Source organism: Dendropsophus ebraccatus, chromosome 5 (genome assembly GCF_027789765.1).
Source record: "Dendropsophus ebraccatus isolate aDenEbr1 chromosome 5, aDenEbr1.pat, whole genome shotgun sequence".
Classification (NCBI taxonomy): Eukaryota; Metazoa; Chordata; class Amphibia; order Anura; family Hylidae; genus Dendropsophus; species Dendropsophus ebraccatus.
In genome coordinates, this window is record NC_091458.1 from 5,235,972 (window position 1) to 5,259,163 (window position 23,192).

General features: G+C 47.5%; 1 protein-coding gene and 1 pseudogene across 1 annotated transcript; both read left to right on the top strand.

The window, feature by feature from the left end:
- The first annotated feature begins 304 nt into the window (after positions 1 to 304).
- Positions 305 to 19,343, top strand: LOC138792199 (zinc finger protein 420-like). Its single transcript, XM_069969342.1, has 3 exons — positions 305 to 424; positions 537 to 713; positions 17,092 to 19,343. Exons 1-3 carry the CDS (start codon positions 340 to 342, stop codon positions 19,026 to 19,028), a joined length of 2,199 nt encoding a protein of 732 aa, XP_069825443.1. The 5' UTR covers positions 305 to 339; the 3' UTR covers positions 19,029 to 19,343.
- On the top strand, positions 4,082 to 4,586 carry LOC138792202 (large ribosomal subunit protein uL5-like; annotated as a pseudogene).
- Positions 19,344 to 23,192: the final 3,849 nt, after the last annotated feature.

The following is a 23,192-nucleotide window of genomic DNA, read 5'->3' on the forward strand; positions in this document are numbered from 1 at the left end:
GAGGGGAAGGATTGTTAGACTCTCTGTAGTGATCAGTGTCTCACCATACACAGGATTACACAGTAGTGAAGAAGTGGTGTGGTGAGTGTGTGGCGCCCCCTGTGTCAGGAGGCTGGAGCAGCAGCCCCATCACAGATCCTCCACCTCCATCACTGATCCATGAGCAGAAGATCCTAGAACTGACCACCAGGATGACTGAGCTCCTGACTGGAGAGGTGAGCAATGCTGCTGGGAATGCTGGGACATATAACACCAAGGTGGGAGGTGTCTGGAGGATGACGCCATCATTGTGTGTGTCAGGTTCCTATAAGGTGTCAGGACGTCACCGTCTATTTCTCCATGGAGGAGTGGGAGTATGTAGAAGGACACAAGGATGTGTACAAGGAGGCCATGATGGAGGATCAGCCGCCCCCCACATCACCGGGTAAGAGGAGACCTACTGATTATAGAGGAGACCAGGGGTGAGGGGCACCGAGACCCCCATCATCCCTCATCACATATACACAATGTACTCAGTCCCTGTGTCTTCCCTATAGATGGATCCAGGAGGAGAAATCCAGCAGAGAGATGTCCCCGTCCTCTGTATTCCCAGGACTGTCCAGAGGGAAATCACAGGATTAAAGAGGAAGAAGAAGAAGAAGAGAGGATGAGGGGCGATCCCCAGTGTATGAGTGAGGTGAAGGAGGAGGAGACGCCGGGAGCTGCTACCCCAGGTATGGTATAATGGAGGTACACAGGGAGGTGACAGGGATATAAGGGGGGCTCCACCTTACAGCTACATTACAGTAACCCTTCAGGCCCCCCCCCTGTGTATATATGTATAGTGCAGTATAGTGAGGGAGGTGACAGGGATATAAGGGGGGGGCTCCACCTTACAGCTACATTACAGTAACCCTTCAGCCCCCCCCCCCCCTGTGTATATATGTATAGTGCAGTATAGTGAGGGAGGTGACAGGGATATAAGGGGGGGCTCCACCTTACAGCTACATTACAGTAACCCTTCAGCCCCCCCCCCCGTGTATATGTGTATAGTGCAGTATAGTGAGGGAGGTGACAGGAATATAAGGGGGGGCTCCAACTTACAGCTACATTACAGTAATCCTTCAGGCCCTGGTGACCCCCACTGTTAATATAGTGCAGTATATTGAGGGAGGTCACAAGGATGTGTGTACACTATATACTGAGCAGGAGCAGGGACAGTGAGTGAGATCAGCTGGTGCAGGGACAGTGAGGGACAGCGGCTTGAGCAGGGACAGTGAGGGAGAGCGGCTGGAGCAGGAACAGTGAGGGAGAGCGGCTGGAGCAGGAACAGTGAGGGAGAGCGGCTGGAGCAGGGACAGTGAGGGAGAACGGCTGGAGCAGGGACAGTGAGGGAAAAAGGCTGAAGGAGGGACAGTGAGGGAGAGCGACTGGAGTAGGGACAGTGAGGGAGATCAGCTGGTGCAGGGACAGTGAGGGAGAGTGGCTTGAGCAGGGACAGTGAGGGAGAGCGGCTGGAGCAGGAACAGTGAGGGAGAGCGGCTGGAGCAGGGACAGTGAGGGAGCGGCTGGAGCAGGGACAGTGAGGGAGAAAGGCTGAAGGAGGGACAGTGAGGGAGAGCGACTGGAGTAGGGACAGTGAGGGAGAGCGACTGGAGCAGGGACAATGAGGGAGAGCGGCTTGAGCAGGGACAGTGAGGGAGAGCGGCTGGAGCAGGGACAGTGAGGGAGAGCGGCTGGAGCAGGGACAGTGAGGGAGAGCGGCTGGAGCAGGGACAGGGAGTTAGAGCGGCTGGAGCAGGGACAGTGAGGGAGAAAGGCTGAAGCAGGGACAGTGAGGATTTAGCTGATTGTAGGAAGGCAGGACCCCAAAAGCCCTTCAGTGTATATATCTACATATACAGTGAATCAGCCAGCTACCTGTACATCAGTTGCTTATTCTGACTTCACTGGACGTATTTGCTCCTACATTCTAATTGTTGCAGGACAGTTTCAGGGATAGATCTTGGAGTTTGAACAGAAACGTTTTTCAGAGATTTTAAGCAGGCAAGACCCCAAAGGCCTTTTTAAGTGCACAGAATATAGCTCCGTCAATACAGTGCATAGACTACCAGGACATCAGCTACTTAGACAGGCAGGCCGTGTATAATTTTCCTGTATACACCTGTATTGGCCTATTTTGTGTAACATTGAATTTGTCACAGGACTTCTTACTGCGCTCTGCGCTACTTTTAAAAAACCAACAAAGACTCTGCAACATATCTGCTGCTGCCATACGTCAAACGTTATAAATATTCTGTATATGCCAGTGTTTGGTTATTTGATTTCCTGTTCGATGATAATTGTCGCAGGGCAGGTTATTCTGTTCATAAATTTTTCTGTTTTTACAAAGTTACTATAGTTAATTGCGTTACGATACAACGCACAGACATATATCCCAGAACTTTGTGTTAAGTTATAACTTTTAGAATGCGGAAGGCTAGCGCAAAAGAACGGGGGCACGCAAATGCTGGTGCAGGCGCAAGTGCGTGGGGAATCATGAGGGGCAGCTAGGTTTGCGCTCATCCAGCATCTCTGGCTTCATCAGCTAGTTAAGCGGGGGCAGGGTACACCACTGTTGAAGCCAGAGCACTGGGAGCAGGTGGTCAGATGGATAGCCGATAACGCTTCTAGTCACCTGTTCACCACCTTGTCATCCACACAGTCCAGTCTCGTCAATAGCCAAGAGTCTGGACTGCAGGAACCTTACTCTGACCCTCCTTCCTCCCAACCTGCCCAATGTTACCAATGGAGTGATCCTGCCCTTGCCCACTCCCAGAAGCTCTTCTTGGGTCCTTTTCCTGAATTGGACTCCTACCAAACACTGGAGCTTCCGCCATCTTCTGGTGATTTGGGTGGTGTGTATCAGCAACTTGCTTGTCAATTCAGTGTGATTATGACGAGACACAGTTGCCAGTAAGGGAGGCTGTTGGAATATCTAGTGGGCAGGAGGAGAAGCAGAGTGAGGAAGTGGAAGAGCAGGTGGTGGACGACGAAGTGAGTGACCCAACCTGGCCGGATGTCATGTCTAGCAAGGAAAGCAGTGGAGATGTTGAGGCATGCGTAGCACCGCAAAAGGCAGGAAGAGGCAGTGGGTGGCCAGAGGCAGAGGACAGTCCATACATAGAAGGCAGGCTAGAGCTAGTAGAGCTGCAGCTCTTTCCCGTAGCGGCCCCTCACGCAAAGCTCCCCCATCGATGGCTTGTTCTTCCCTGCTGTGGAGGTATATTAACATGTACACAGACGACAAATTGAGCGTGCTTTGCGCACTGTGCCATTCAAAGTTGAGTAGCAGCTCTGAAAAAAGCAACCTGACCACCACCGCCATGTGGCGGCTCTTGGAAGCCAAGCACTGGATTGAATGGGAGAGGGCAAACAGCCACCAACCTGCGCCACTGGGTGTCACCACTGCCTCTTCCCCTGTTTTGTATGCTGACACTGTCCACCAGCCAGGACAATACACTTCCACCTTTGGGCCTCTTTGCCTTTCTCTGCTCTTTCACCTTCCCCTGCATCATCATCTGCCTCGTCCCATCAGTTATCAATTTCCCAGGTATTCAAATACCTCAAGGGCCTAAAAATAAATTTTTGGAGAGCTCACCTCAAGGGCCTAAATAATTTTCTAAGGGCTCACCTCAACGGCCTTAAAATTTATTTTTGGAAGGCTCACCTTAAGGGCCTAAAAATAGTTTATGGCACTATGCGCCAGGTTGGCAAAAGAAAAACCTCTTCTACGAATGGCCTGTTGCACTCAAAGTTTATGGGACGCTGACTGCACACTGGATGATTGTTGTGGAGGTGGGGACCGGGTCCCACCCTGGGAAGGCCTGCCTGCTAGCTCAGCCCAAGATTGCGGGCCCTGATTCTGTCTGGGTTTTCGCAACCCCTCCTCCTCCTCATCCGCCGTAACATCCCCCTTAGCCACTAGCTTGATCATTTTCTGCCTTTAGGTGGAAGTAGACCCTGTTTCAATTTCAAATTCAATCTGAATAAATTTCAATTTCATTTTTTTTTTATTGAAAGTAACTCAAAAATGGGTATATGGCTCTTTAAATCTCGCAACATGATGGAGAAATCTGAGAGGGAAAATCTAATGCTGGAGCTGAGCCGCAATATCTGTGTTTTTGAGAGTGGAGACAGGCTGACCTGAGCCGCTAAAGTGCTGGAACGGCTCACCGGGCAGACCCCTGTAATTTCCAAAGCTCGCTACACCGTCAGGTCTTTTGGATCAGGAGAAATCAAAACATAGCAGCTCACTGTACAGGTCGGGGAGATAATGCAAAAGAAATTCTTGAGAAAGGCCTTAAGGTCAGAGAATATGAACTGATGAAGAACAACATCATGTCTGACACAGAAAACTTTGGCTTTGGTATCCAGGGGCACATCCATCTGGGAATTCAATCTCCCCCAGGTATAGGAATTTATGGGCTGTATTTCTATGTGCTTCTTGGGCCAACCGGATTCAATATTATTGACAAAAAGCACCGCGCTGCCAATATTGCTAGCACAAAATTTTCAAAAAATGGTTCCAGCAGAAGTATTATGGAATCATCCGCCATGGAAAATGAGGTGCTTCACTAATTTAAATAGCTTGATTCAAACTTTAATTAAATGCCTGGTCCTCTTTATAACTTGGTGGTTCAGCACATTATTGCACAGACCGTGGTTTGCCCGGAATACCACACTTGCCCTCTCTTAGATACTCTTTAAAGGATTAGCAGTGTGATCAAATTCAAATTCCAGGGTCTCTTATGAAGACTGTGCTGTTCTTACTTGGTCACCACCTCCCAGAATTCTAGTGAGTCTCACTCCCAGGCTCTCCTGCATCAGGGTGTGGGGCAATATGTTCCCATTTCACCTGTGGATCAGAATCTTGCTGTTTCACCAGGATCAGAATATTGTCCATCTTGAACCGTTTTCAAACTAGCCTCCAAAAACGAATTATTCCCCGGTTTGCCAGAGCTGCCAGACTTATTTTTGGTCACTGCTCCTCTGAGTCGGGAGTGATCATTTTCGTGCCTTTAGGTGGGAGGAGTCACTGTTTGGCAGGCAGGATCAGGCAGGTCGGTAGAGGCAGCAGTATTGGCTGGTTGGAATCTTCAATTTCAAATTCAATTAAAATTTTAATGTCAAATTCTTATTAAAGTAAAAGCGCCTCAAAAACAGGTATATGTTGGAGTGTGGTCTTGCTGTTCTGCAGCACTGACCCCTCCTCCATCTCCAACTTCAACAAATGTCACACCTGGAATCTTTTTTCAACTTTGATGTTAAGCGCTTTCTTCAATTTACCCTGGTTTGCCGGGCCTACTGCACTTGCCCTCTCCTAGATAGATACTCTTTAACCTCCTTCCGTTGCTGTCACTGCAGCCTATTCCTGGACACGGGCGCAGGAGCTGCAACTCTCAGCACGGGAGCCGCGCTCTGGTGCTGAGAGTTAACCCTATAGATACTGCAGTCAGCACAACCGCAGAATCTATAGGGCTTTTGACAGAGAATTCTCCCTCTACAGAGGGAGAATTCTCTGTCCGCTGTCCATCGGGGCTCTGTGAAGTGATCAGAGCCACGATGGTAGCCATGGAAACCGGAAGCCTCAGGCTTCCAGTTTCCTGGATACGGAAGCCGACAGGCGACTGAAGGGAAGGCTGGGCATGCGGTGCGTGCGCCCGGTAGCTCTGCCCCAAAAATGACCTGGGTATCGAGGAATCAATGACCCCTAGGTCGTGAAAGGGTTTAAAGATTTTAAGTGTGAACATTCAAATTCCAGGGACTCTTAGGAAGACTGTATTATCAGTTCTCCTGTAACTCCCAGGATTTTTGGAAGACTCACCTCACTCAAGTGCTTCAAATTAAATTTTTTACATGGTTTTCATGAGAACCACACCCCTTTACGTGTAGGACGTGTCTGACCACATTACACACCCCTGCATGTTGCATGTAAAACAGATGAAACAATGAGAAGTAGCTGGATATGTATAGCAATCAGCATGTGGTGTATAATGTATAGTAACTGTATAACCCTGATAACACAGCAGCAGCTGGATATGTGATATATAACTTACTGTACAGTATAGCAGCATGTGGTATATAATGTATAGTAACTGTATAACCCTGATAACACAGCAGCTGGATATGTGTTATTATAAGTTACTGTACAGTATAGCAATCAGCATGTGGTGTATAATGTATAGTAACTGTATAACCCTGATAACACAGCAGCAGCTGGATATGTGATATATAAGTTACTGTACAGTATAGCAGCATGTGGTATATAATGTATAGTAACTGTATAACCCTGATAACACTGCAGCTGGATATGTGATATATAAGTTACTGTACAGTATAGTAGCATGTGGTATATAATGTATAGTAACTGTATAACCCTGATAACACAGCAGCTGGATATGTGATATATAAGTTACTGTACAGTATAGCAGCATGTGGAGTATAATGTATAGTAACTGTATAACCCTGATAACACAGCAGCAGCTGGGTATTTGATATATAAGTTACTGTACAGTATAGCAGCATGTAGTATATAATGTATAGTAACTGTATAACCCTGATAACACAGCAGCTGGATATGTGATATATAAGTTACTGTACAGTATAGCAGCATGTGGTGTATAATGTATAGTAACTGTATAACCCTGATAACACAGCAGCTGGATATGTGATATATAAGTTATTGTACAGTATAGCAGCATGTGGTATATAATGTATAGTAACTGTATAACCCTGATAACACAGCAGCTGGATATTTGATATATAAGTTACTGTACAGTATAGCAATCAGCATGTGGTGTATAATATATAGTAACTGTATAACCCTGATAACACAGCAGCTGGATATGTGATATATAAGTTACTGTAAAGTATAGCAGCATGTGGTGTATAATGTATAGTAACTGTATAACCCTGATAACACAGAAGCAGCTGGGTATTTGATATATAAGTTACTGTACAGTATAGCAGCATGTGGTATATAATGTATAGTAACTGTATAACCCTGAAAACACAGTAGCTGGATATGTGATATATAAGTTACTGTACAGTATAGCAGCATGTGGTGTATATTGTATAGTAACTGTATAACCCTGATAACACAGCAGCAGCTAAATGTGATATATAAGTTACTGTACAGTATAGCAGGATGTGGTATATAATGTATAGTAACTGTATAACCCTGATAACACAGCAGCAGGATATGTGATATATAAGTTACTGTACAGTATAGCAATCAGCATGTGGTGTATAATGTATAGTAATGGTATAATCCTGATAACACAGCAGTTGGATATGTGATATATAAGTTACTGTACAGTATAGCAGCATGTGGTGTATAATGTATAGTAACTGTATAACCCTGAAAACACAGTAGCTGGATATGTGATATATAAGTTACTGTACAGTATAGCAGCATGTGGTGTATAATGTATAGTAACTGTATAACCCTGATAACACTGCAGCTGGATATGTGATATATAAGTTACTGTACAGTATAGCAATCAGCATGTGGTATATAATGTATAGTAACTGTATAACCCTGATAACACAGCAGTTGGATATGTGATATATAAGTTACTGTACAGTATAGCAGCATGTGGTGTATAATGTATAGTAACTGTATAACCCTGATAACAGAGCAGCAGCTAAATATGTGATATATAAGTTACTGTACAGTATAGCAGGATGTGGTATATAATGTATAGTAACTGTATAACCCTGATAACACAGCAGCAGGATATGTGATATATAAGTTACTGTACAGTATAGCAATCAGCATGTGGTGTATAATGTATAGTAATGGTATAATCCTGATAACACAGCAGCTGGATATATGATATATACTTTACTGTACAGTATAGCAGCATGTGGTGTATAATGTATAGTAACTGTATAACCCTGAAAACACAGTAGCTGGATATGTGATATATACTTTACTGTACAGTATAGCAGCATGTGGTGTATAATGTATAGTAACTGTATAACCCTGATAACACAGCAGCTGGATATGTGATATATGTTACTGTACAGTATAGCAATCAGCATGTGGTGTATAATGTATAGTAACTGTATAACCCTGATAACACAGCAGCTGGATATGTGATATATAAGTTACTGTACAGTATAGCAGCATGTGGTGTAAAATGTATAGTAACTGCATAACCCTGATAACACAGCAGCTGGATATGTGATATATAAGTTACTCTACAGTATAGCAGCATGTGGTATATAATGTATAGTAACTGTATAACCCTGATAACACAGCAGCTGGATATGTGATATATAAGTTATTGTACAGTATAGCAATCAGCATGTGGTGTATAGTGTATAGTAACTGTATAACCCTGATAACACAGCAGCTGGATATGTTACTGTACAGTATAGCAGCATGTGGTATATAATGTATAGTAACTGTATAACCCTGATAACACAGCAGCTGGATATGTGATATATAAGTTACTGTACAGTATAGCAGCATGTGGTATATAATGTATAGTAACTGTATAACCCTGATAATACAGCAGCAGCTGGATATGTGATATATAAGTTACTGTACAGTATAGCAGCATGTAGTATATAATGTATAGTAACTGTATAACCCTGATAACACAGCAGCTGGATATGTGATATATAAGTTACTGTACAGTATAGCAGCATGTGGTGTATAATGTATAGTAACTGTATAACCCTGATAACACAGCAGCTGGATATGTGATATATAAGTTACTCTACAGTATAGCAGCATGTGGTATATAATGTATAGTAACTGTATAACCCTGATAACACAGCAGCTGGATATGTGATATATAAGTTATTGTACAGTATAGCAATCAGCATGTGGTGTATAGTGTATAGTAACTGTATAACCCTGATAACACAGCAGCTGGATATGTTACTGTACAGTATAGCAGCATGTGGTATATAATGTATAGTAACTGTATAACCCTGATAACACAGCAGCTGGATATGTGATATATAAGTTACTGTACAGTATAGCAGCATGTGGTATATAATGTATAGTAACTGTATAACCCTGATAACACAGCAGCTGGATATGTGATATATAAGTTATTGTACAGTATAGCAATCAGCATGTGGTGTATAGTGTATAGTAACTGTATAACCCTGATAACACAGCAGCTGGATATGTGATATGTAAGTTACTGTACAGTATAGCAGCATGTGGTGTATAGTGTATAGTAACTGTATAACCCTGATAACACAGCAGCAGCAGCTTGTAGATATAGGATGGAGATGCAGATCCCCATAATGGGGGGGATGGGAAACACAAGGGCTGACAGAGACTGCAGGGAGCAGGAAGGAATGAGAAGGGCAGATGTGGGCACATACATGCAGCACTCTCTGTCCGGGGAGAGAGGGGTTACAGCTATGGAGAGATTACCTCCACAGTCCTGTCCCCTAATGTAAGCCCCAGCCAGAAGTGGATCTGCTATGATTTGGAAGGTGAGGGAGCCTTCCTGGGTCAGAGTACAGGGCTGTAGACCCCGCTATACAGACCATGCCCCTCCCCCACTCCCCCTCCCACCTACTACAGGAGCTCTTACACCAAAGCAATGCTCTTACACCAAGTTACTATTTAGAAAAACTGTGATCTCTTAAAGCAAAACGCTCTTAATCCAAGTTACTCTTAAACCAAGGTACAGCTGGATTCTAAATCCATTCACTCATATCTAGTGATGAGCAGAACATGATTTCGAGTCAGTGGCGTAACTACCGCAGTAGCAGCCGTAGCCGCTGCTAGGGGGCCCGGCAAATCAGGGGGCCCGAACCAGGCTGTGATGTTCCCGGTAAGCTGTTCAGGACCTTTGTCCTGACACCAGCTAACGGGGAGAATAGTGTGATCTGAAGCCGGGCCCCCACCTATACCGAACTTCACACTTCCTTTCTCCCGACTCCTATGTTACTGCTGGGTGAGCAGAGCGGGGACTTCCTCCGGCGCTGGTGCTGTCTCCTCACTGTAGGTAGGTGCCCCTGCAGTGCAACAACATACCCTCCGTGGGCCCCAGAGCTCGGCTATGCCCCTGCACGGATCCCTGCTGCTACCATTTGTATGTAACAGCTGACACACAGTGATCCGTCACTGTGTGTCAGTAGCCGGGAAGCAGTGAGGAGTCTTCTTCCTCTCAGGACCCGACCTCCTCTTCTCTCAGGCATCAGTCAGCTCGGGGGATGGGAGAGACCAGCAGGGACGTGAGTATCCCGGCTACGGAGCTCTGTGCAGCCTGATCAGCATTATCTCCTGCCTGTCATCTGTGACCAGAGCTGCAGTGTTGTGTCGGGACAGACAGGAGGGGAAGGAAACACACACAGGTCCTGGCTGTATATACCCCCCCCTCTCCTGTCCTGGCTGTATATACCCCCCCCCCTCTCCTGTCCTGGCTGTATATACCCCCCCCCTCTCCTGTCCTGGCTGTATATACCCCCCCCCCCCTCTCCTGTCCTGGCTGTATATACCCCCCCCCCCCCCTCTCCTGTCCTGGCTGTATATACCCCCCCCCCCTCTCCTGTCCTGGCTGTATATACCCCCCCCCTCTCCTGTCCTGGCTGTATATACCCCCCCCCCCCCCTCTCCTGTCCTGGCTGTATATACCCCCCCCCCCCCCCTCTCCTGTCCTGGCTGTATATACCCCCCTCTCCTGTCCTGGCTGTATATACCCCCCCCCCCTCTCCTGTCCTGGCTGTATATACCCCCCTCTCCTGTCCTGGCTGTATATACCCCCCCCCCCCCTCTCCTGTCCTGGCTGTATATACCCCCCCCCTCTCCTGTCCTGGCTGTATATACCCCCTCTCCTCTCCTGTCCTAGCTGTATATACCCCCTCTCCTCTCCTGTCCTAGCTGTATATACCCCCTCTCCTCTCCTGTCCTAGCTGTATATACCCCCTCTCCTCTCCTGTCCTAGCTGTATATACCCCCTCTCCTCTCCTGTCCTAGCTGTATATACCCCCTCTCCTCTCCTGTCCTGGCTGTATATAGCCCCCTCTCCTGCCCTGGCTGTATATACCCCCCCTCTCCTGTCCTGGCTGTTTATACCCCCCTCTCCTGTCCTGGCTGTATATACCCCCCCTCTCCTGTCCTGGCTGTATATACCCCCCCTCTCCTGTCCTGGCTGTATATACCCCCCTCTCCTGCCCTGGCTGTATATATTCCCTCCTTCCTGTCCTGGCTGTATATACCCCCCCTCTCCTGTCCTGGCTGTATATACCCCCCCCCCCCCTCTTCTGTCCTGGCTGTATATACCCCCCCTCTCCTGTCCTAGCTGTATAAACCCCCTCTCCTCTCCTGGCTGTATATACCCCCTCTCCTGTCCTGGCTGTATATACCCCCCTCTCCTGTCCTGGCTGTATATACCCCCCTCTCCTGTCCTGGCTGTTTATACCCCCCTCTCCTGTCCTGGCTGTATATACCCCCCCTCTCCTGTCCTGGCTGTATATAGCCCCCTCTCCTGCCCTGGCTGTATATACCCCCCCTCTCCTGCCCTGGCTGTATATACCCCCCTCTCCTGTCCTGGCTGTATATACCCCCCCTCTCCTGTCCTGGCTGTATATAGCCCCCTCTCCTGCCCTGGCTGTATATACCCCCCCTCTCCTGCCCTGGCTGTATATACCCCCTCCTTCCTGTCCTGGCTGTATATAACCCCCCTTTCCTGTCCTGGCTGTATATACCCCCCTCTCCTGCCCTGGCAGTATATACCCCCTCCTTCCTGTCCTGGCTGTATATATCATCCCCCCCCCTGTCCTGGCTGTATATATCATCCCCCCCCCTGTCCTGGCTGTATATACCCCCTCTCCTGTCCTGGCTGTATATACCCCCTCTCCTGTCCTGGCTGTATATACCCCCTCTCCTGTCCTGGCTGTATATACCCCCTCTCCTGTCCTGGCTGTATATACCCCCTCCTTCCTGTCCTGGCTGTATATACCCCCCTCTCCTGCCCTGGCTGTATATACCCCCTCCTTTCTGTCCTGGCTGTATATATCATCCCCCCCCCCCCCTGTCCTGGCTGTATATATCATCCCCCCCCCCTGTCCTGGCTGTATATATCAACCCCCCCTTTCCTGGCTGTATATATCCCCCCTGTCCTGGCTGTATGTATCAACCCCCCCCCCCCCCCCCCCCCCCCCCGTCCTGGCTGTATGTATCACCCCCCTGTCTTGGCTGTATACAAAGCACGCACACACACACACCGCTGTCCTGGCTGTATACAACACGCACACAAACACACCACTGTCCTGGCTGTATACAACACGCACACACACACACCGCTGTCCTGGCTGTATACAACGCGCACACACACACACCGCTGTCCTGGCTGTATACAACGCGCACACACACACACCACTGTCCTGGCTGTATACAACATGCACACACACACACCGCTGTCCTGGCTGTATACAACGCGCACACACACCGCTGTCCTGGCTGTATACAACACGCACACACACCGCTGTCCTGGCTGTATACAACACGCACACAAACACACCACTGTCCTGGCTGTATACAACGCACACACACACACACAGCTGTCCTGGCTGTATACAACACGCACACACACACCACTGTCCTGGCTTTATACAACACACACACACCACTGTCCTGGCTGTATACAACGCGCACGCACACACACACCGCTGTCCTGGCTGTATACAACCGCACACACACACACACACACACACATACACCCCGCTGTCCTGGCTGTATACAACCGCACACACACACACACACACACACATACACCCCGCTGTCCTGGCTGTATACAACGCGCACACACACACCGCTGTCCTGGCTGTATACAACGCGCACACACACCGCTGTCCTGGCTGTATACAACGCGCACACACACACCGCTGTCCTGGCTGGATGCAAGTATATAATTAATACTATTAATATTATTGGCGTGTTTGGAGGGGGGGGGGGCCCATTCAAAAGTTCGCTATGGGGCCCAGCCATTTCTAGTTACGCCCCTGTTTCGAGTTCTTATATATCACAGTATATAGATAAGTATACGGGAGGTCTTGTATTCAGTCCCTGTGTCTTCCCTACAGATGGATCCAGGAGGAGAAATCCAGCAGAGAGATGTCCCCGTCCTCTGTATTCCCAGGACTGTCCGGAGGGAAATCACAGGATTAAAGAGGAAGAAGAAGAAGAAGAGAGGATGAGGAGCGATCCCCGGTGTATGAGTGAGGTGAAGGAGGAGGAGACGCCGGGAGCAGCTACCCCAGGTATGGTATAATGGAGGTACACAGGGAGGTGACAGGGATATAAGGGGGAGCTCCACCTTACAGCTACATTACAGTAACCCTTCAGGCCCCCCCCCTGTGTATATATGTATAGTGCACTATAGTGAGGGAGGTGACGGGGATATAAGGGGGGGCTCCACCTTACAGCTACATTACAGTAACCCTTCAGGCCCCGGTGACCCCCTGTGTATATATGTATAGTGCAGTATAGTGAGGGAGGTGACAGGGATATAAGGGGGGGCTCCACCTTACAGCTACATTACAGTAACCCTTCAGCCCCCCCCCCCCTGTGTATATATGTATAGTGCAGTATAGTGAGGGGGGTGACAGGGATATAAGGGGGGGCTCCACCTTACAGATACATTACAGTAACCCTTCAGCCCCCCCCCCCCTGTGTATATATGTATAGTGCAGTATAGTGAGGGAGGTGACAGGGATATAAGGGGGTCTCCACCTTACAGCTACATTACAGTAACCCTTCAGGCCCCGGTGACCCCCTGTGTATATATGTATAGTGCAGTATAGCGAGGGAGGTGACAGGGATATAAGGGGGGGCTCCACCTTACAGCTACATTACAGTAACCCTTCAGCCCCCCCCCCCCCCCCTGTGTATATATGTATAGTGCAGTATAGTGAGGTAGGTGACAGGGATATAAGGGGGGGCTCCACCTTACAGCTACATTACAGTAACCCTTCAGCCCCCCCCCCCCCCCTGTGTATATATGTATAGTGCAGTATAGTGAGGGAGGTGACAGGGATATAAGGGGGGGCTCCACCTTACAGCTACATTACAGTAACCCTTCAGGCCCCCCCCCCCCTGTGTATATATGTATAGTGCAGTATAGTGAGGTAGGTGACAGGGATATAAGGGGGGGCTCCACCTTACAGCTACATTACAGTAACCCTTCAGCCCCCCCCCCCTGTGTATATATGTATAGTGCAGTATAGTGAGGGAGGTGACAGGGATATAAGGGGGGGCTCCACCTTACAGCTACATTACAGTAACCCTTCAGCCCCCCCCCCCTGTGTATATATGTATAGTGCAGTATAGTGAGGGAGGTGACAGGGATATAAGGGGGGGCTCCACCTTACAGATACATTACAGTAACCCTTCAGGCCCCCCCCCCCTGTGTATATATGTATAGTGCAGTATAGTGAGGGAGGTGACAGGGATATAAGGGGGGGCTCCACCTTACAGCTACATTACAGTAACCCTTCAGCCCCCCCCCCTGTGTATATATGTATAGTGCAGTATAGTAAGGGAGGTGACAGGGATATAAGGGGGGGCTCCACCTTACAGCTACATTACAGTAACCCTTCAGGCCCCGGTGACCCCTTGTGTATATATGTATAGTGCAGTATAGTGAGGGAGGTGACAGGGATATAAGGGGGGGCTCCACCTTACAGCTACATTACAGTAACCCTTCAGGCCCCCCCCCCCCCCCTGTGTATATATGTATAGTGCAGTATAGTGAGGGAGGTGACAGGGATATAAGGGGGGCTCCACCTTACAGCTACATTACAGTAACCCTTCAGGCCCCGGTGACCCCCTGTGTATATATGTATAGTGCAGTATAGTGAGGGAGGTGACAGGGATATAAGGGGGGCTCCACCTTACAGCTACATTACAGTAACCGTTCAGGCCCCCCCTGTGTATATATGTATAGTGCAGTATAGTGAGGGAGGTGACAGGGATATAAGGGGGGGCTCCACCTTACAGCTACATTATAGTAACCCTTCAGGCCCCCCCCTGTGTATATATGTATAGTGCAGTATAGTGAGGGAGGTGACAGGGATATAAGGGGGGGCTCCACCTTACAGCTACATTACAGTAACCCTTCAGCCCCCCCCCCCCCTGTGTATATATGTATAGTGCAGTATAGTGAGGGAGGTGACAGGGATATAAGGGGGGGCTCCACCTTACAGCTACATTACAGTAACCCTTCAGCCCCCCCCCCCCCCCCCTGTGTATATATGTATAGTGCAGTATAGTGAGGGAGGTGACAGGGATATAAGGGGGGGCTCCACCTTACAGCTACATTATAGTAACCCTTCAGGCCCCCCCCCTGTGTATATATGTATAGTGCAGTATAGTGAGGGAGGTGACAGGAATATAAGGGGGGGCTCCACCTTACAGCTACATTACAGTAACCCTTCAGCCCCCCCCCCCCCCCTGTGTATATATGTATAGTGCAGTATAGTGAGGGGGGTGACAGGGATATAAGGGGGGGCTCCACCTTACAGCTACATTACAGTGACCCTTCAGCCCCCCCCCCCCCCCCCCCCCCGTGTATATATGTATAGTGCAGTATAGTGAGGGAGGTGACGGGGATATAAGGGGGGGCTCCACCTTACAGCTACATTACAGTGACCCTTCAGCCCCCCCCCCCCCTGTGTATATATGTATAGTGCAGTATAGTGAGGGAGGTGACAGGGATATAAGGGGGAGCTCCACATTACAGCTACATTACAGTAACCCTTCAGCCCCCCCCCCCTGTGTATATATGTATAGTGCAGTATAGTGAGGGAGGTGACAGGGATATAAGGGGGGGCTCCACCTTACAGCTACATTACAGTGATCCCGCTGTTACGTATAGTGAGGGAGGTGACGGCACGTACATTTCTCTTCTTGTACATGAGATTTGTCTTTGATGCGCAGTATATTTCTGTAGATCGGAGCCGGGACGGTTTTTATCCCATAAAATTGGGGTGAAGGTAAATGCACATTGTGACGAGGTTCATAGTGACAGAGCGAGGGAATCTAAGGGCCCTATTACATGGAGCCATGATCTGACGGCTATCAGGCCGATTCGGCAGAGCTTCACTCCGTGTAATACAGACGTCCATCATCGGCTGACCGTGTCTTTAGGTCCTGAGTCATTGGGCGTCGGGCGCACATTGCAATTCATCTAATAGTAATGTATGTGTAAAAAAAAAAAAAAAACGTATCCATACCTCTCCGCGCTCCCTTATGTCCTGTAGCTTCGACCGCTCACCGCAGGGTCTGAAGTGACAGCCGCTTAGCCAATCCCTGGCCACGTGTCCTGGACGTCGCTAACATATATATATATATATATATATACATATATATACACAGCCTGTGCTGCACGATTATCAGGCAGTATATGGGCTCGGTACGCGTCCGCCCCGAAGAAGTAAAAACTAATAAGTACTAGAAATAAAAACTAAGACAGTGAGAGAGATTTATCGGACATGGTGTATAGTGACACTGGCTCAGTCGCCCCGGGCAACCAATCAGATTCCACCTCTCATTCTTCACAGACTCTTTGTTAAATGAAAGGTAGAATCTGATTGGTTGCCGGGGAGGACTGAGCCAGCTTTCCTTTACACCATATATGATACGTCTCCCCCTCTTATAATGCAGAGTAAGTGTCTGATACATCAGAGTTATGTCACCGACTATCAGGACTATCCTCTCCCTGTCAGGGATGATGAGGGTTGTAGTTCCCCGCACTCTCATGTGCACATGGCTCTGCCTTTTCCTGTAATGGTATATACAACGTGCGGCCTAGATGTGGGATCTGGTTCGTCCAAACGTTCTGAACATTCTGATTTATCTCTGAAAGTTTTTGTAATGAACCTCGATTTGTGAGGTTGGGTTCCCTCCTCTGTACTCCTGAGGCAGTGCCCAGCATCCAGCACCCGTAGCCGGACTCACACATGTAGCATAAAAGCACGAGGCACGGTAACACTGCTCCCCACTCCAGCCTGAACCCCCTGAATGTTAGACATCTGTCAGTGCTGTAGGTTAAAAAAAAAAAGATTTATCAATTCAATTTTTAATCCACACAGAGAATCCCAGTGATGCGGCTGATGGAGACTTCATGCGATTACTGGATTATAAAGTAGAAGATGAAGAAGTGGAGCAACACTCCTCAGGAGAAACCCGCCGGGACCTTACTGTACATCCAGGAGGTCACAGGACAGATCTATCATATAATCCCCCGAATCCTGACCCATCACAGGTTGTTACCACAACAACAGATCAGAAGGAAGGGAAAATGTTGTATCATGGTACAAAAAGTTCAGATATGTTAACACAGAGAAGTCACACAGGAGAGAAGCCATATTCATGTTCAGTATGTGCAAAATGCTTCACAAATAAATCCGAGCTTGTGTCACATGAGAGACTGCACTCAGCAGAGTATCCATACTCATGCTCACAATGTGGAGAACGTTTTGCACAGAAAGCGCTTCTTGTTAAACATCAGCAAACTCACATAGGAACACAAGCATATAAATGTTCTGAATGTGGGAAATGTTTTACATCTGAAAATCGTCTTGATATGCACGAGAAAAGTCACAAGAACCAACATTCATGTTCGGAGTGTGGAAAATATTTTGCAACTAGATTCAATCTTGTCAAACATGAGAAAACTCACACAAGAGAGAAGCCATATTCATTTTCAGAATGTGGGAAAAGTTTTGCAAACAAATCACATCTTGTTACATATGAGAGAAATCGCACAGGAGATAAGCTGTATTCAAGTTCAGAATGTGGAAAAGGTTTCACAGATAAATTGACTCTTGTTAAGCATGAGAGAAGCCACACAGAAGATAAACCATATTTATGTTCTGAATGTGGGAAATGTTTTTCAGATAAATCAAGTCTTGTTAAGCATGAGAAGATTCACTTAGGAGAGAAACCATATTCATGTACTGAATGTGGGAAATGTTTTACAAATAAATCAGATTTTGTTATGCACGAGGGAAGTCATACAGAAGAGAAGCCATATTCTTGTTCTGAATGTGGGAAAAGTTTTAGAAATAAAACATATCTTCTTAATCATGAGAGAAGTCACACAGAAGGAAAGCTGTATTCTTGTTCTGAATGTGGAAAATGTTTTACATTTAAATCAAGTCTTGATACACATGAGAAAAGTCACACAGTAGAAAAGCCATATTCATGTTTAGAATGTGGAAAATGCTTTGCAGATGAATCTCATCTTGTTAGACATAGGAGAATTCACACATGTTTAGAGTGTGGAGAATGTTTTGCAAATACGTCAAGTCTTATTTTGCATGAGGAATGCCATAAAGGAAAGAAGCCATTTTCATGTTCGGAATGTGGAAAATGTTTTACAAGGAAATCACATCTTCTTATACATGAAAGAAGTCACAAATTAGGAGAGCCATTTTCATGTTCAGAATGTGGAAAATGTTTTACAGATGAAGATGATCTGGTTACACATAAGAGAACTCACACAGAAAAGAAGCCATATTCATGTTTAGAATGTGGGAAATGTTTTAAACGTAAATTTCATCTGGTTACGCATGAGAGAACTCACACAGGAGAGAAGCCGTACTCATGCTCAGAATGTGGGAAGTGTTTTACAAGTAAAGCTCAACTGGTTAAACATGAGCGAATTCACACAGGCGAGAAGCCATTTTCATGCTTAGAATGTAGGAAATGTTTTACAACTAAATCATGTCTTGTCAGACATGAAATAATTCACACAGATGAGAAGCCCTATTCTTGTTCAAAATGTGATAAATGTTTTAAAAGTAAAGATCATCTGGTTATACATGAAAGAACTCACACAGGAGAGAAACCACATTTATGTCCAGAATGTGGGAGAGGTTTTACATGTAAATCAAGTCTTATTAGACATCAGATAATTCACATAAGAGAGAAGCCCTATTCATGTTCAGAGTGTGGGGTATTTTTTATACAAAAATCACAACTTGTTTCTCATCAGAGAGTTCACGAAGCAAAGAAGCGGTCATGACATTCGTTATATGGAAAACCATTTACAAAGAAATTACATTTGAAATCCACAAAGTTAAGAGACTGTATATAGTGATTGTCGTGCTCGAGAGGGTAAGCTCCTAGAGAGATCCAGGATACAAAGTCCATGAGGAAAGGAGTGAGGAGGCGGTGACAGGAGAGGAGAGAGATGTATAAGGAGAGGAGACAGGAGAGAAATCTGTAAGAAGAGAGGAAGAGACTAAAGCAAAGTGACAGCAGAGGCAAAAGTCACAGGAGGAGGAGGAAGAGGAGGGAGAAGAGTGACAGCGGAGGCAAAAGTCACAGGAGGAAGAGGGAGAAGAGGAGGGAGGAAGAGGGAGGGAGGAAGAGGGAGGGAGGAGGAAGAGACTGAAGCACAGTGACAGCAGAGGCAAAAGTCACAGGAGGAAGAGGGAGAAGAGGAGGGAGGAAGAGACTGAAGCAAAGTGACAGCAGAGGCAAAAGTCACAGGAGGAAGAGGGAAGAGACTGAAGCTAAGGAGGGATGAGGAAGAGGAGATCAATCCGCCTATTATTATAATATGCTTCTCCCCATACGGTATCCTGGACTCTGTGTGACCACAGGCTCCGGGATACTATATAAATATTTATACAGGATTTAACACTTTGACCAAATAAAGACAATGTTTTACCTATAAATATGTTTTTCTATTTTCCACAGACTTTTTCTTTTCTTCCCTGACTTGTTTCTCATGTTTTAAGTATAAATCAGTTTTTGAGGCTTTTTTCGGGTGTGCATGTTGCTTTTCCGCTTAGTTTTATTTGGTGTGCTATGTAGAAGTATGTATATGCTGTGTGTGGCCTCTAGGGGTCTCACTACTTACAGTATGTATATGCTGTGTGTGGCCTCTAGGGGTCTCACTACTTACAGTATGTATATGCTGTGTGTGGCCTCTAGGGGTCTCACTACTTACAGTATGTATATGCTGTATGTGGCCTCTAGGGGTCTCACTACTTACAGTATGTATATGCAGTATGTGGCCTCTAGGGGTCTCACTACTTACAGTATGTATATGCTGTGTGTGGCCTCTAGGGGTCTCACTACTTACAGTATGTATATGCTGTGTGTGGCCTCTAGGGGTCTCACTACTTACAGTATGTATATGCTGTATGTGGCCTCTAGGGGTCTCACTACTTACAGTATGTATATGCAGTATGTGGCCTCTAGGGGTCTCACTACTTACAGTATGTATATGCTGTGTGTGGCCTCTAGGGGTCTCACTACTTACAGTATGTATATGCTGTATGTGGCCTCTAGGGGTCTCACTACTTACAGTATGTATATGCAGTATGTGGCCTCTAGGGGTCTCACTACTTACAGTATGTTGGTTCAACTGTATGGTGGAAGCTGGTTGCTGTAGTATGCCGAGAGAGAGAGATATGTCCGGCATATAGGGAGAGCTGTATGAGAGATAGAGAGAAATGTCCGGCATATGGGGAGAGCTGTACGGGAGAGAAATGTCCGGCATATGGGGAGAGCTGTGCGGAAAAGAGAGAAATGTCCGGCATATGGGGAGAGCTGTACGGAAGAGAGAGAGAGACAGAAATGTCCGGCATATGGGGAGAGCTGTACGGAAGAGAGAGAAATGTCCGGCATATGGGGAGAGCTGTACGGAAGAGAGAGAGAGAGAGAGAGAAATGTCTGGCATATGGGGAGAGCTGTGCGGAAAAGAGAGAAATGTCCGGCATATGGGGAGAGCTGTACGGAAGAGAGAGAGAGAAATGTCTGGCATATGAGGAGAGCTGTACGGAAGAGAGAGAAATGTCCGGCATATGGGGAGAGCTGTGCGGAAAAGAGAGAAATGTCCGGCATATGGGGAGAGCTGTACGGAAGAGAGAGAGAGAAATGTCTGGCATATGAGGAGAGCTGTACGGAAGAGAGAGAAATGTCCGGCATATGGGGAGAGCTGTACGGAAGAGAGAGAGAGAGAGAGAGAGAGAAATGTCTGGCATATGGGGAGAGCTGTGCGGAAAAGAGAGAAATGTCCGGCATATGGGGAGAGCTGTACGGAAGAGAGAGAGACAGAAATGTCCGGCATATGGGGAGAGCTGTACGGAAGAGAGAGAGAGACAGAAATGTCCGGCATATGGGGAGAGCTGTACGGAAGAGAGAGAAATGTCCGGCATATGGGGAGAGCTGTGCGGAAAAGAGAGAAATGTCCTGCATATGGGGAGAGCTGTACGGAAGAGAGAGAGACATGTCCGGCATATGGGGAGAGCTGTACGGAAGAGAAATGTCCTGCATATGGGGAGAGCTGTACGGAAGAGAGAGAGACAGAAATGTCCGGCATATGGAGAGAGCTGTACGGAAGAGAGAGAGACAGAAATGTCCTGCATATGGGGAGAGCTGTACGGAAGAGAGAGAAATGTCCGGCATATGGGGAGAGCTGTACGGAAGAGAGAGAGACAGAAATGTCCGGCATATGGGGAGAGCTGTACGGAAGAGAGAGAAATGTCCGGCATATGGGGAGAGCTGTGCGGAAAAGAGAGAAATGTCCGGCATATGGGGAGAGCTGTGCGGAAAAGAGAGAAATGTCCGGCATATGGGGAGAGCTGTGCGGAAAAGAGAGAAATGTCCGGCATATGGGGAGAGCTGTACGGAAGAGAGAGAGAAATGTCCGGCATATGGGGAGAGCTGTACGGAAGAGAGAGAAATGTCCGGCATATGGGGAGAGCTGTACGGAAGAGAGAGAGACATGTCCGGCATATGGGGAGAGCTGTACGGAAGAGAAATGTCCTGCATATGGGGAGAGCTGTACGGAAGAGAGAGACATGTCCGGCATATGGAGAGAGCTGTACGGAAGAGAGAGAGACAGAAATGTCCGGCATATGGGGAGAGCTGTACGGAAGAGAGAGAAATGTCCGGCATATGGGGAGAGCTGTACGGAAGAGAGAGAGACAGAAATGTCCGGCATATGGGGAGAGCTGTACGGAAGAGAAATGTCCAGCATATGGGGAGAGCTGTACGGGAGAGAAATGTCCGGCATATGGGGAGAGCTGTACGGAAGAGAGAGAGAGAGAGAAATGTCCGGCATATAGGGAGAGCTGTACGGGGCAGAGAGAAAAGTCCGGCATATGGGGAGAGCTGTACGGAAGAGAGAGAGACATGTCCGGCATATGGGGAGAGCTGTACGGAAGAGAGAGAGAGAAATGGCCGGCATATGGGGACAGCTGTACGGAAGAGAGAGAGAAATGGCCGGCATATGGGGAGAGCTGTACGAGAGAGAGAGAGAGAAATGGCCGGCATATGGGGAGAGCTGTACGAGAGAGAGAGAGAGAGAGAGAGAGAGAAAGAAATGTCCGGCATATGGGGAGAGCTGTACGAGATAGAGAGAGAAATGTCCGGCATATGGGGAGAGCTGTACGGGAGAGAGAGAGAGAAATGGCCGGCATATGGGGACAGCTGTACGGAAGAGAGAGAGAAATGGCCGGCATATGGGGAGAGCTGTACGAGAGAGAGAGAGAGAAATGGCCGGCATATGGGGAGAGCTGTACGAGAGAGAGAGAGAGAAATGTCCGGCATATGGGGAGAGCTGTACGGAAGAGAGAGAGAAATGTCCTGCATATAGGGAGAGCTGTACGAGAGAGAAATGTCCGGCATATGGGGAGAGCTGTACGAGAGAGAAATGTCCGGCATATGGGGAGAGCTGTACGAGAGAGAAATGTACGGCATATGGGGAGAGCTGTACGGGAGAAAAATGTCCGGCATATGGGGAGAGCTGTACGGAAGAGAGAGAGGTGTCCGGCATATGGGGAGAGCTGTACGGAAGAGAGAGAGAGAGAAATGTCTGGCATATGGGGAGATCTGTACGGAAGAGAGAGAGGTGTCCGGCATATGGGGAGAGCTGTACGGAAGAGAGAGAGAGAGAAATGTCCGGCATATGGGGAGAGCTGTACGGAAGAGAGAGAGAAATGTCCTGCATATTGGGGGAGCTGTACGAGAGAGAAATGTCCGGCATATGGGGAGAGCTGTACGAAAGAGAGAGAGAGAGAGAGAAAAATGTCTGGCATATGGGGAGAGCTGTACGGAAGAGAGAGAGAGAAATGTCCGGCATATAGGGAGAGCTGTACGGAAGAGAGAGAGAGAAATGCCCGGCATATGGGGAGAGCTGTACGAGAGAGAAATGTCCGGCATATGGGGAGAG

What these genes read in the sequence shown, in the direction of transcription:
- LOC138792199 (XM_069969342.1), top strand. Translation starts at nt 340, where the DNA reads ATGGAGGAGTGGGAGTATGTAGAAGGACACAAGGATGTGTACAAGGAG. An exon ending in GCCGCCCCCCACATCACCGG is followed by an intron (nt 425 to 536) that starts GTAAGAGGAGAC and finishes TCTTCCCTATAG; the next exon opens with ATGGATCCAGGAGGAGAAAT. An exon ending in GCCGGGAGCTGCTACCCCAG is followed by an intron (nt 714 to 17,091) that starts GTATGGTATAAT and finishes TAATCCACACAG; the next exon opens with AGAATCCCAGTGATGCGGCT.